Source organism: Diadema setosum, chromosome 7 (assembly GCF_964275005.1).
Source record: "Diadema setosum chromosome 7, eeDiaSeto1, whole genome shotgun sequence".
NCBI classification, from domain to species: domain Eukaryota; kingdom Metazoa; phylum Echinodermata; class Echinoidea; order Diadematoida; family Diadematidae; genus Diadema; species Diadema setosum.
In genome coordinates this window covers 14,798,622-14,812,759 of record NC_092691.1, presented here as the reverse complement: position 1 = coordinate 14,812,759, position 14,138 = coordinate 14,798,622, and the positions used below count along the sequence as shown (strand labels likewise).

At 41.0% G+C, this 14,138-nt stretch overlaps 1 protein-coding gene across 1 annotated transcript; it reads right to left on the bottom strand.

Moving 5' to 3' along the window:
- Nucleotides 1–284: 284 nt before the first annotated feature.
- LOC140231072 (uncharacterized) lies at nt 285–3,127 on the bottom strand. Its single transcript, XM_072311223.1, has 2 exons — nt 2,382–3,127; nt 285–1,869 (listed from the first exon to the last, which is right to left on the bottom strand). The coding sequence occupies exons 1-2, from the start codon at nt 3,125–3,127 to the stop codon at nt 285–287; spliced, it is 2,331 nt and encodes a 776-aa protein (XP_072167324.1).
- Nucleotides 3,128–14,138: the final 11,011 nt, after the last annotated feature.

Below are 14,138 nucleotides of genomic sequence, written 5' to 3'. Positions count from 1 at the left end.
TTAAAATAAGGTTAAAGTGTAGACCTGAGGAGAGAAGACAAGAGAAATAACCTGTAAAGAAATGTGTAAATTAAAACTAGTGGTCCTGAAAAGGACTGTTGGGTTGTATGGAAGGAAGAAATAAAAAGAAAAGAAGAAAGAACAGAACAGAACAGAAAGAAAAGATAAGTAGTGTAGAAACAGACAAAAGTGTAAGAGAGAGAGAGAGAGGAAAGAGAAATGAAACACTGAGTAAAGGTACACAGCTAGTGAAAGTAAAGCAAGAAGTCTAGTTATAAGAATAACTAGGAGAACCGGGGAACTTGACGTTTCGGGCAGGTTGACTGTCCTTCGTCAGAAGTGAAGCGTGATCTGAGGGGAGGCGGGCTATATATGGAGAATGCGGATCTAGACGGAAGAGGTCGGTCGAGGCGGGCTCGCAGGCGGGCTGAGCGTCGGCTGTTGGTGGAGTGTTGTGGTCGTTGATGCGTTCTATTGTTCTTGGAGTGTGTTACTGGGGGAGTACATCTGTGATGGCTAACTTGGCTGTTAGTAGGTCGTGGCCGGAGATTGGAGTCCGGGTTAGTAGATGGGGTGGACGCCGGTGGTGTGAATGAATTGTGTCGGTGAGGGCGTCTTCTGGAACCAGCGATAGGTGTGGTCGTGAGTGGAAGGCGCGGTTGACGTCGTGGGCGCTGTTGTGAAGAGGTGGGGGAAGAGTTATGAGAGGAAGAAGTAGAGGGGGGAATGTGCTGTGGAGAGAGTGTGTTGTTGTTGTCATTGTTGCTGTTTGATTGTTTGTTGATGAGAGGAAGCCATATGTTGTTGATGTGGAGTCCAGTATCCTGTGTAACAGTGTCGTGTGTGTGAATTTCTATGGCTTCTCTGATGCGTCGTGTGTTCCAGTTTTTGATGGATGTGATGAGTTTGCTGTCTTCCCAGTTGATGCGATGTTCCGACTGTTGAGCGTGTTTCACGATGGCTGACTTTTCCCATTCCGAACGTCTGTAGCATGTTTTGTGTTCTTTCAGTCTGGTCTCTAGCGATCTCCCTGTTTCACCTATGTAGACTTTGCCGCATTCGCATGGGATACGGTAGACACCTGGTTGTTTGTGTCTGGAGTGCTTGTCTTTGTGTGAGTGCAATGAATTGTGAAGTTTGTTGGAAGATGTATGACGGACCTGGATGTTGGCGGACTTGAAGATACGTTGTAGTTTGTGCGAGGTGGCGCCGAGGTAGGGAAGATTTACAGTTGTGATGGGCTGTTCCTTGGCTGCTTGGTTGGGATGAGAAGGTGCTTGAGTGTTGATTTTGTGCTTGGGGTATTGGTTGATAGTGGTGAGTGTGTCTGTGATATGTTCGAGTTCTTGTCGAAGATGTTCTTTGTCGCTGATTTGATGAGCACGTCGGACGAGAGCGTTCGGTACTGACTGACGGACTGCTGGATGATGGAAGGAGCGGTAGTGAAGATATCTGTCTGTGTGAGTGGGTTTGCGGTAGACCTGGTGAGAGAAAGTGACAGCGTTGGTCTTTGTGACGAGAACATCGAGGAAGGGGAGAGAATGGTTGTGTTCCGTTTCCACTGTGAATGAGATGTTGGAATGTTGTTCGTTGAGGTGTGTGAGGAAGTCGTCCAGTTGATCTGCTTGGTGTGGCCAGATGGTGAAGATGTCGTCGACATACCGGAGCCAGAGTGAAGGTTTGTGTTGTGCCGTGGCTAGTGCGTGACTTTCGAAATGTTCCATGTAAATGTTGGCAATGATCGGTGAGAGGGGGGAGCCCATGGCTGCGCCTTGTTGCTGTTTGTAGTGTGTGTCCCTCCATCGGAAGGAGGTAAAATTGAGACATGTGAGGAGGAGGTCGTGTATCTGTTGTGGTGTGAGTTGTGTTCTGGAAGAGAGAAGGGTCATCGGTGAGACGTTGTTTGATGATGTCACAGGCTTCGTTGACAGGAACGCTGGTGAAGAGTGATTCTACATCAAAGCTGACGAGGGTGTCTGTAGGGTTGATAGTAGTTTGAGAGAGAATGTCAATGAAGTGTTTGGAATTGTTAATGTGGTGTTCTGTGTTGCCAACGAGTGGCTGTAGAATGTCTGACAGGTGTTTGGCTGTTTCGTAGCAAGGGGAACCTCGTGTAGAAATGATGGGGCGGAGAGGCACTGATGGCTTGTGAATTTTGGGTTGCCCGAAGAGGATGGGACATCTGCTGGAGGAGGCACGGAGTCTGAAATAAAGCTGTTGAGGAAGGGCATTTGATCGATGAAGTTCGAGGAGCTTGGCGTTGAGTTTCCTCTTGGTGGCAGGAGTCGGGTCACGTTTCAGTTCGGTGTATGTGGGGGTGTGAAGGATGTCTTGTATCTTTTGTTCGTATTGTGTTTTGTCCATGACGACCGTGGCGTTGCCTTTGTCTGCTTGATTGATATGGATGGATGCGTTGCTTTGTAGAGTCTTCTTTGTTGAGGTTGGGCTGCGGTGGCTTAGCTGTGCAGAGAGCTTGAGTAACAAGGAGTCGAATGTTGTCGGCTGCGGCTTTGTTCAGGTATTTGAGCTTGGGTTCCGTTTGTTGTATGATTTCTGTGGAAGGAATCTTCTTGGGTGGTGTTGCGAAGTTAAGCCCAAGGGATAACACGTTGTGTTCGGCTTGTGTGAGGTTGTGCTGGCTTAAATTGACAACGGTGTTGCGGGCGGCGGGCGGCTTGTCTCGTGTGTATGTATGGGTATGGCTGTTATGTAGTGTGTTGAACTTCCGTATCTGCTTCTCTCTGGTGCGAAGAAAGGTGGTCCTTGCTGTGTGAGAGTTGAAGGTCTGTATCTTCTGGAGGTCGGCAGGATGTAGTGTTTGTGACAAGTGTGTTTGTGAGGTGTTGATTTGTTGATCGATTGTGTGAAGTTCTTGTCGAGTATGGGCAATGCGTTCTCTGGTGAGGGAGAGGCCGGCTTGGTGAAGAATACGTCGAGCACGTGGAGTTTGTATGGTTGATTTCAGCTGTAGACCAGGAGGGATGATACTGTGATCTCGGCATCTTTTCAGAAAGGTGAGATGATTGGAGAGTTTAGATTGTTTGACTAGGTTCCGTTGAAGTAGGCGAGAAGATCGTTGAGTTTGCTCCCCGTAGAGCTCGGTTATGTGCTGTTTGAAGGTTTGCATGGTGAAGTTAATTAGGAAGAAAGATTTGCGGTGACACCATGTGTATGTAGTCCTTAACCGGATCGTAGTTTGGAAGAAGAGCTTAGAAAGAGGAGAAACGAAGAGGGAAGCGACATATGGGGGTTGTGAGGAGGGCAAAAAGTGAAGAGTGGGAGACAGTAATGGGCTGGAAGTTGAAGTTGCACTAGTGGAGACAGTAGAGAAAGGAACACAGAGAGTGGTAAGGAAGAATAGTGTGAGAATCAAGTAAGATGTTCGGACATCGTTAGAAGGGGAAAGATGAAATAGAAGGGAAGAGGAAGAGGAAGGAGTTGAATGTTGGAGAATCATGGAGATAGGGGAGAGCAGTGAAGATTCATGAAACCAAGAGAACGAAGTCGGCGAACAGTGTGGCTATGGAATGCGAATGAATGGAGAAAGGACGATTAACAGAAATAAGGAGGGGTAAGTAGAGGAGAGGTGAGAATATGCGGAGAGAAGGGAGAGAGAGAGAGAGAGGGGGGGCAATGAAAAGAAGAAGAAAAGAACAAATTGAAATTCAAGACGTAAATTAGAGGGAGCTAGTGTAGATCCTAGAATTAAATGCTGCTGCAGAAAAGAAAAATAAATGGAGAGGAAATTGATGACAGTTAAATCCTGAAAAGGTTCCTGTGGGAGAAATGCAAAAATGAGAAATTAAAATAAGGTTAAAGTGTAGACCTGAGGAGAGAAGACAAGAGAAATAACCTGTAAAGAAATGTATAAATTAAAACTATTTTATTGTTTTAATTTAAAAAAAGAGAGGGGGCACCAGGGGGGATGCGCCTCCTTCTCGATCCGCGATGGCTTCAACCATAATATCAAAACTAATTGCTTGCCTTACAGGGGCGGATCCAGGATTTCCGTAAAAGGGAGGCGCCTTTACAAAAGTAAAGGCTTCCACCCCCCATTATCTTTTTATTTCTGTTATTTTAGCAACAACAAAAAAAGGAAGGGGGGACCAAAGAGGTATGAGTCCCCTCTCCATCCATGATTGCCTCAGACACAAAAAAATGTCAAAACTCATTCCTTGCATTACAGGGGCAGATCCAGGAATTCAGTAAAGGGGAGGCGCCTCTACAGAATAATTATTACTGCTGCCGCACCCCCATTTTTCGTTTTTATCTTTACTGTTTTAATTAGAAAAAGAGAAGGGGACACCAAAGGGGGATGCGCCCCTTTCTCGATCCGCGATAGCGTCAACCACAAATGTCAAAACTCATTGCTTTCCTTACAGGGGCGGATCCTGAAATTCCGTAAAGGGGAGTCGCCTTTACAAAATCAAAGGCTGGCGAAACCCCCCTACCCATTTTCTTTTTTTTTTATTTCTGTTGCGTTTACAAAATATAGAGAGGGCGCACCAGAGGGGGATCGCCCCCTCTCGATCCGCGATTGCGTCAACCACAAATTTCAAAACGCATTGCTTGCATTATAGGGGCGGGTCCATGAATTCCGTAAAGGGGAGACGCCTTTATAAAATGGAACGCTTGCGCAAACCGCCTCCCCCTTTTTTCATTTAATTTCTTTTGTGGTAACAAAAATAGAGACGGGGAGGGGGTGCCGCCCCTCTCCATCCGCGACTGCGTCAACCACAAGTCAATGGTAAAACTCATTCTTTGCATTACAGGGGTAGAACCAGGAATTCCGTAAAGGGGAGTCCCCTTTACAAAATTAAAGACTGCCGCACCCCCATTCTTTTCTCTTTACTGTTTTCGTTTAAACAAAAGAAATAAATGAGGGGGAGGGGAATTGCGCAAGCCTTTCATTTTGAAAAGACGTCTCCCCTTTGCACTTTACGGAATTTCTGGACCCACCCCTGTAATGCAAGCAATGAGTTTACGCAATCGCGAATCGAGAGGGGGCGCACCCGCCTCTGGTGCCCCCTTTCTATTTTGCTGTTGTTGTTAAAACAACAGAAATGAAATTTAAAAAATAGGGGGTGCAGCATAGCGCGTTACAGGGGCGGATCCAGGAGTCTCGTAAAGGGGAGGCGCCTTTACAAAATTGGAATTGCCGCACCTCTACTCCCAATTTTGTTTTTCATTTTTTCTGTTATTTTAAGTAAAGAAAAAAAAAAGAGAGGGGGTACCAGAGGGGGTGCGCCCCCTTCTCTATCCGCGTTTGCATCAACCACAAAATGTAAAAACTCATTACTTGCATTATAGGGGCGGATACAGGAATTCCGTTAAGGGGAGGCGCCTTCACAAAATAACTATTAGGGCTGCCGCACCCCCATTTTTTGTTTTTATTTTTATTGTTTTAATTTAAAAAAGAGAGGGGGCACGGGGGGGGGGTGCGCCTCCTTCTCGATCCGCGATGGCGTCAACCATAATATCAAAACTAATTGCTTGCCTTACAGGGGCGGATCCAGGAATTCCGTAAATGGGAGACGCCTTTACAAAATCAAAACCTGCCACACCCCCTATTTTTTCTTTTTATTTCTGTTGTTTCACAAAAAAAAAACAAATTGAAAAGAGGCAACAGAGAGGGATGTGCCCCCTCTCGATCCGCCATTGCCTCAACCACAAATGTCAAAACTCATTGCTTGCAATATAGGGGCGGAAGCCTCTGACTTTGTAAAGGCGCCTCCCTTTAACGGAATTCCTGGATCCGCCCCTGAGACGCGTTATGACATTTGTGGTCGACGTGTTATGACATTTGTGATTAATTCAATTTCGACATTTGCGGTTGGCGCAATCGCGGATCGAAAGGGGACGCATCCCTCTCTGGTGCCTCCTTTCAATTTTTTTTTTTTTACAACAGAAATAAAAAGAAAAAAATAGGCAGTTCTAATTTTGTAAGGGCGACTCCCCTTTACGAAATTCCTGGATCCGCCCCTGTGACGCATTATGACATTTGCAGTACGTTTGGAAATTTTGACATTATTTTTGTGGTCGACGGCTTATGACATTAGTGGTTAATCCAATTTTGACATTTGCGGTTGACGCAATCGCGGATCGAGAGGGGGCGCATCCCCCTCTGGTGCCCCCTCTATATATTTTGTTAACGCAACAGAAATAAAAATAAGAAAATGGGGAGGGGGTGGGAAAGCCTTTGACTTTGTAAAGGCGCCTCCCTTTTACGGAATTCCTGGATCCGCCTCTATAATGCAAACAATGGGTTTTGACATTAACTTGTGGTGGACGCAGTGGCGGATCTAGTGTGGGGGCGCCGCGGCTCCTCCCCGTCTCTGTTTTTGTTAAAACAAAAGAAAGGAAGAAGAAAAAGAAATAGTAGGCGTTTCGCTGGCCTTTGAGTTTGTTAAAGGTGCCTCCCCTTTACGAAACTCCTGGATCCGCCCCTGTGACGCGTTATGACATTTGCAGTTGACGCAATCGCGGATCGAGAGGGGGCGCATCCCCCTCTGGTGCCCCCTCTCTCTATTTTGTTAACGCCACAGAAATGAAAATTAAAAAATGGGCGGGGGGGGGGGGTCTCGCCAGCCTCTGATTTTGTAAAGGCGACTCCCCTTTACGGAATTCCTGGATCCGCCCTTGTAAGTCAAGCAATTAGTTTTGACATTTGTGGTTGACGCAATCGCGGATCGAGAAGGGGGCGGATCCCCCTTTGGTGCTCCCTCTCTTTTTTTAATCAAAACAATAAAAATAAAAACAAAAAATAGGGGGTGCGGCAGCCCTAATAATTATTTTGTAAAGGCGCCTCCCCTTTACTGAATTCTTGGATCGGCCCCTGTAATGCAGGCAATGAGTTTTGACATATGTGGTTGATGCAATCATGGATGGAGAGGGGACTCATACCTCTCTGGTGCCCCCCTTCCTTTTTTTGTTTTGATAAAACAACAGAAATAAAAAGAAAAATGGGGGAGGGGTGGAAGGCTTTCATTTTGTAAAGGCGCCTACCTTTTACGAAATTCCTGGATCCACCCCTGTAATCCCCCTCTGTTGCCCCCTCTATATATTTTGTTAACGCAACAGAAATAGATGCAAAAAAAAAATGGGGGAGGGGGAGGGTCTCGCCAGTCTTTGATTTTGTAAAGGCGACTCCCCTTTACGGAATTCCTGGACCCGCCCCTGTAACGCGTTATGACATTTGCACTAAATTTGGAAATTTTGACATTTGTCGTCGACGTGTTATGACATTAGTGGTTTATCCGATTTTGACATTTGTCGTCGACGTGTTATGACAGTAGTGGTTGTTATGACATTTGTCGTCGACGTTTTATGACATTAGTGGTTGTTTTGACATTATTTTGTCGATTTTGACATTAGTGGGCTCTACACGGGCGCACGGAGGGTGCGTCCGGAAAGTGACTGTTTTTGTTTTTGTTTCTCTGTGCTTATGTATATGCTCTCGGGATTCTAGGCGTAGTAGCCGGAAGAATAGCCTACCTTTCAGAGACAGGGGGCCAGTTGTATTGAATGTAGATAATGTTTCCAAATACCGCGAATTTTGTGAATCTGGTACTGACCAACAAAGCTCTTTCTTCTTTGTTGGAAGGAAACAAATTATTTAATGGTTATGAATTTTGTTTTCATTTCTTATTATGACGCAATTCACAAGTTTAAAAGAGATTCTATAGCCTGATTTTACAAATTAATATCAACGGAGACAATTTGGTTCACGATAATGTTTCCAAACGAAATTAGTCTGTGTAATGAGCTTCTACATTATAACAGTGATGAAATAGAATTAGCAATTATAAAACATTCCCTGAATTTCATGTGAATTGGGTATTTGGCAGCAATAACGCAATGTAAAGAAACATCGGGCAAGTATTTTCGATGTGTTCCACAAAGAGAGAAAATTCTTTTGATTCGTTCTGTAAATTTCGTCGATTTTGTTACTCGCTAGAAATCCGTGCAAGGTTCGGCAAAATAAAAGAAATCCGTTATTGGGTAAATCGTATATTCCATTGAAAACGGGTCTGAACCCGTTCCTAATGTAAAACCGTTAAATTTAACTGTAAGGTATACAAAATATTTGGTTTTCAAGAAAGAGAACGCTATGAATTCAAGTGAATGATAAATGACCAATCGTACATTACATTGAAAACGGGTTTGAACCCGTTCCTAATGTAAAACCGTCAAGTTTTAGTGAAAAAAATTGGTTTAAAGAAAGAGAACACTATGGATTCAAGTGAATGATAAATGACCAATTTGAGATGCTTAATAGTCTACTCGTAATTAGCCACACGTACCAAACAATTTGAAAGTACTAGAACGAATCAAATGCCTTTTGTCTTCTTGATCTCTGTAATTGCGTGTCCTATGGTTTCTTATCTTTGCGTCATTACTACCAATGACGCAATGTATTGTAAATGATTTGTAACAACCCCGCGAATTTTGTCAATATGATACAATGCTATTTTGTTCAAAAGAAAGAAATCATTTAATGGTTGTGAATTTTGATTTCATTTCTTATTATGGCGCAATTCACAAGTTTAAAAGAAACATTTACAATTTAAGATCAAAGTAGACAATTTGGTCCACAGTAATGTTTCCAAACGAAATTAGTCCGTGTACTGAGTCTCTACATTCTTAATATGCGAAATCGTGCTATTTTCTCCAAAGCAGTTTAAATTGCCGTAACAATTAGAAATCGAACTATCCCACAACAATCGTAAATAATCAAATAACTTGTTAAACCAGTTTCCATTTGCTACGTGATTACTTCTTTGATTATTTTTACATACTGGTCAATCAAGCAAACTCCTAATCTCAAAATTGATAAAATGTAAAGATCATGGCGCAACGGTGTCGAAGCCCATCATAACATCAACTCGTACAGTCTGCCGTTGGTGAATTTCTTCTTTATCTTACAGGTCTAAACGTTTTCTCTCAGATTAACTTGTACCTGCCATACTTGCGTAAGGTAGATTTATATAACGGTGATGAAATCAAATTAGCAAAATTTTGAAAATTTCCTGGTAATTGGGGATTTTGCAGTAACGACGCAAAGAAACATCGGGCAAGAATATTCGATGTATTTGTTCTGTCAATTTCGTCGATTTTCTTACTCTAGAAATCCATGCAAGGTTCGACAAAATAAAGAAATCCGTTATTGGGTAAATCGTACATTACATATAAACGGGTTTTAACCCGTTCCCAATTTAAAACCGTTATATTTTAGTGGAAGGTATACAAAATAATTGGTTTTCAAGAAAGAGAAGGCTATGAATTCGTGAATGATAAATGACCAATTTAAGATGCTTGATAGTCTAATTACTTGCAATTTGAAAGTAACAGAACGAATCAAATGTCATTCTCTCTTTTATCGTTGATTGCTTGTCCTTGGTTTCTCATCATTGCGTCATTACTACCATTGACGGAATGTATAGTAAATTACATGTAACAATGCTTTCACACCCCGCGAATTTTGTGAATCTGGTACAAAGCTCTTCCTTCTTTTTTCAAAGGAAACAAATCATTTAATATTTGTGAATTTTCATTTCATTTCTTATTATGACTCAATTCACAAGTTTAAAAGAAACTGCGTGAATACAAGAAAATAGTGATTCTATAGCCTGATTTTACAAATTAAGATCAAAGTAGACAATTTGGTTCAAGATCATGTTTTCAAACGAAATTAGTCTGTGTAATGAGTCTCGTCATTATTAATGGCGATGAAATCGAATTAGCCCATTACGAAAGTTTCAATGAATTTTCAGTAAATTGGGTATTTAGCAGTAACGACGCAAAGTAAAGAAACATCGGGCAAGTATTTTCGATGTGTTCGACAAGGAGAGAAAATTCCTTTGATTTGTTCTGTAAATTTCGTCGATTTGGTTGCTCACTAGAAATCCATGCAAGGTTCGACAAAATAAAAGAAATCCGTTATTGGGTAAATCGAACATCACATTGAAAACGGGTTTGAACCCAATCCCAATGTAAAACCCTTAAATTTTAGTGCAAGGTATGCAAAATATTTGGTTTTTGAAGAAAGAAAACGCTATGAATTCAAGTGAATGATACATGACCAATTGCAGATGCTTGATAGTCTTGTTACTTGCAGTTTGACACAAGTATCAAAGTATTTCAAAGTAATAGAACGAATGAAATGATTTTTTCTTCTTGATCTTTAATTGCGTGTCCTTGGTTTCTTATGTTTGCGTCTTTACTACCAATGACGCAATGTATTGTAAATGATTTGTAACAATCCCGCCAATTTTGTCAATCTGATTACAAAGCTGTTTTGTTCAAAAGAAACAAATCATTCAATTGTGAATTTTGATTTATTTTCTTATTATGGCGGAATTCACAAATTTAAACGAAACTTTTACAGATTTAGATCAAAGTAGACAGTTTGGGCCACGATTCTTCAAAACGAAATTAGTCCATGTAATGAGTTTCTACATTCTTAATATACGAATTTGTGCTACTTTCTCCAAATTACTTTAAATTGCCGTAACAATTAGAAATCGAACTATCCTACTTCAAGATTAAATGATCAAATAACTTGTTAAACCAGTTTCAATTCGTTACGTGTTTACTTCTTTAGTTATTTTTACACACAGGTCAATCAAGCAAACTCCTCCATCAAATAAAAAAAAAAATGTGAAGATTGACGTTTTATCGCAAAAAGATGCCAATAAGCGCGAAACGGTGACGAAGTCTACGCGGACTATAGTAACACCAACTCGTACAATCTGCCTTCGGTGAATTTCTTCTCAATCTGACCGGTTTAAACGCTTTTTCCTCAGAAACTTGTACGTTCCATACTTGCGTAAGGGAGTTTGATATAACAGTGATGAAATCGAATTAGCGTTTTATGAAAGTTTCCCTGAATTTCCTGCAAATTTTGTATTTGACATTAATAACGCGGACAAAAATATCGAGCAAGCATTTTCGATGTGTTCCTTAAGGAGAGAAAATTCCTGTGATTCGTTCTGTCAATTTCGTCTACTTTGTTACTCGCTAGAAATCCGGGGAAGGTTCGACAAAATAAAAGAAATCCGTTATTGGGTAAATCGTACATTACATTAAAAACGGGTTTGAACCCGTTTCCTTTAAAACGTGTGTGTGTGTGTGAGTATTGTGAGCTGCATGATATGTGATGTGTATGATTTGTTGTGTGTGTGTGTGTGTGTGTGTGTATGTGTTTGGAGTATAATAATACAATATGTAGAAACTGTGCATGTGTGGTGGTTGTATAGTAGTAGTGGTTCGTTTGTGTGTATACGTGTGCCTGTATGCTTACGTGTGTATGTGGAATATAGTGGCGCTACTGTGGCAATACAAACGCCTTCAGAGTGTACTATGAGCACGTGTTTAAAGAATTCACACCAGCGTTGATCTAAAAATAGTAAGGGTGTGTCAACCAATATCAGCGGTGAGGAAAGAGAGACCGAGAGAAAATACATACGAGGGAGTTACCCTCCCCAAATGTTATTTCTCTTTGTTCATTTTTCACAGCAGTCATTTTCTTCCATCAGTCTTATAAACTAGAACGTCCATACCACTATTTTTTGTCCCAGAATAGGTTTGGCATGCTTTATGCATGAGTGAATAATTTCCACACGCCGTAAAAAATTTGTCAATCGTTAGTTCATTTTAGCACAAACGAACTGCCATTGCACACCACTAATACATACGTAATACAAACAAACACCAACAAACACTCAAACAAATCCTCATAATGCAAATAAACCAACTCAAGACTTTTTTTCCCTTGATATTTATTGATTTCATTCAAATCATTCATAAATCGACACATTCTGGGTGTAACATGAAACAAAAAAAAGTTACAAATGGCAATTCGAAAGACAAACAAATCAATTTGTCAATTTATACCACAAATAATCTCACTTCAACGTAGATAACTCGATTATAGACCAAACCTACTAATAATTTCTTCACGAGAAAGTTTTGACATGTAGGGCCCTACCAAACCTATATTCCTTGAATATATTGGTTTGGATCATGTAACACCTTCTTACTTACAAGGGCATATACATTTAAAAAAAAAAAACCCGACCACCCCCTCCCCTCCCCAACCGAAACAAATCTAGGGTCTACATCTATCCTAAATATTAAATCTTACCAACATCTGTCATACCATTTATAACTATCCTTCTTCAAATCCAATCCCCAACCCACCAACCCCTGATTAAACAAAACCTAAATCATCCCACATTCACCAACCCAAATACATACATACATACACACACACACACACACACACACACACACACGAAGGTTCGTTATTCCGAAGTTTCGTTTTTTCCGAGGCTTCATTTATCCGAAGCACACAATTCCCTATACCTAGAGGTTCGTTGATCCAAAAATGGAATTCGGAATAACGAACCTTCGGAATAATGAGCCTTCAGAATAACAAACTTTTGCAATAACGAAATGTAACCCCCTTCCCACATACCGACGCACACCCGAACCGATACCACATTCCTTCCTGATGAAACGATTTCCCAATGTTGATAAATAAGACATAATGGACCGTATGCAGAAAAGCAGCATCCGCCCGCACGCAAGCTCCACTCCGAATTCATATACAAATCTGCCAAACAAACTCATCAAATTCAAAGCTGCTGATAAAATCAATATCAACGTTTATGCCAGCAACAGCTTACTAGTCCCCACGCGCAGCTAAAAAACACATACGCAAAAAACTGACATGATAAAACACATTCTTCCATCACACACACACACACACACACACGCACAAACGGACACTAAATTATCATGTGCACGCGCACATACACACTTCCTTGAAACCTCACCATGACTTTTTACATGGCATGTTTGCATGGATGTAGCCATGTAAGTTATGTGTTAGTATTTCAATGATTATGTCCAGAACGATATTACCCAGCAAAATGTGCTTCGAGGGCGGGCGACAATCCGTGCCGCCAGCCCTCGTCACGGATTGTCGCCAGGCGACAATCCGTGACGGGGGCGACAATCCGTGCCGCCAACGCCCGTCACGGATTGTCGCCCCGAGCAGGAGGCGACAATCCGTGTCGCAACATGGCCTCTCCACAATTAATGTAAATGTTAATTGTCATAATATCATAGGTTCTAATTTGTACATACAATTTTGCCTTCCCATCACAGTTGAATAGAATATTATTGGACAAATAAAAAAGATACGAAGTTTTTTTTATTTTACTTGAAATGGTCTTCCATGGACTTGGGTCGTTCTTATATTCAGATACTCAATTATATAACAAAGCAATGTTTTCACACACCGTGAATTTTGTGAATCTGGTACAAAGGTCTTCCTTCTTTGTTCAAAGAAAACAAATCATTTAATGGTTGTGAATTTTGATGTCGTTTCTTATTATAACGCAATTCACAAGTTTAAAAGAAACTGCGTGAATACAAGAAAATAGTGATTCCATATCCTGATTTTACAAATTAAGATCAAAGTAGACAATTTGGTTTACTATCAATAAAGTCTGTGTAATGAGTCTTTACATTATAACGGTGATGAAATCGAATTAGCCCATTATGAAAGTTTCATTGAATTTTCAGTAAATTGGGTATTTAGCAGTAACGACACAAAGTAAAGAAACATCGGGCAATTATTTTCGATGTGTTCCACAAAGAGAGAAAATTCCTTTGATTTGTTGTGTAAATTTGGTCGACTTTGTTACTCGCTAGAAATCCGTGCAAGGTTCGACAAAATAAAACAAATCCGTTATTGGGTAAATCGTGCATTGTATTGAAACGGGTTTGAACCCGTTCCCAATGTAAACCGTCAAATTTTAGTGCAAAGTATTCGAAATAATCGGTTTTGAAGAAAGAGAACGTTATGAATTCAAGAGAATGATAAATGACCAATTGAAGATGCTTGATCACACAAGTTTAAAAGAAACTCCGTGAATACAAGAAAATAGTGATTCCATACCCTGATTTTACGAATGAAGATCAAAGGATACAATTTGATTAACGATAATGTTTTCAAACGAAATTAGTCTGTGTAATGAGTCTCTACATTATAACGGTGATGAAATCGAATAAGCGTTTCTTATGGTTTCTTATCTTTGCGTCATTAATACCAATGACGCAATGTATAG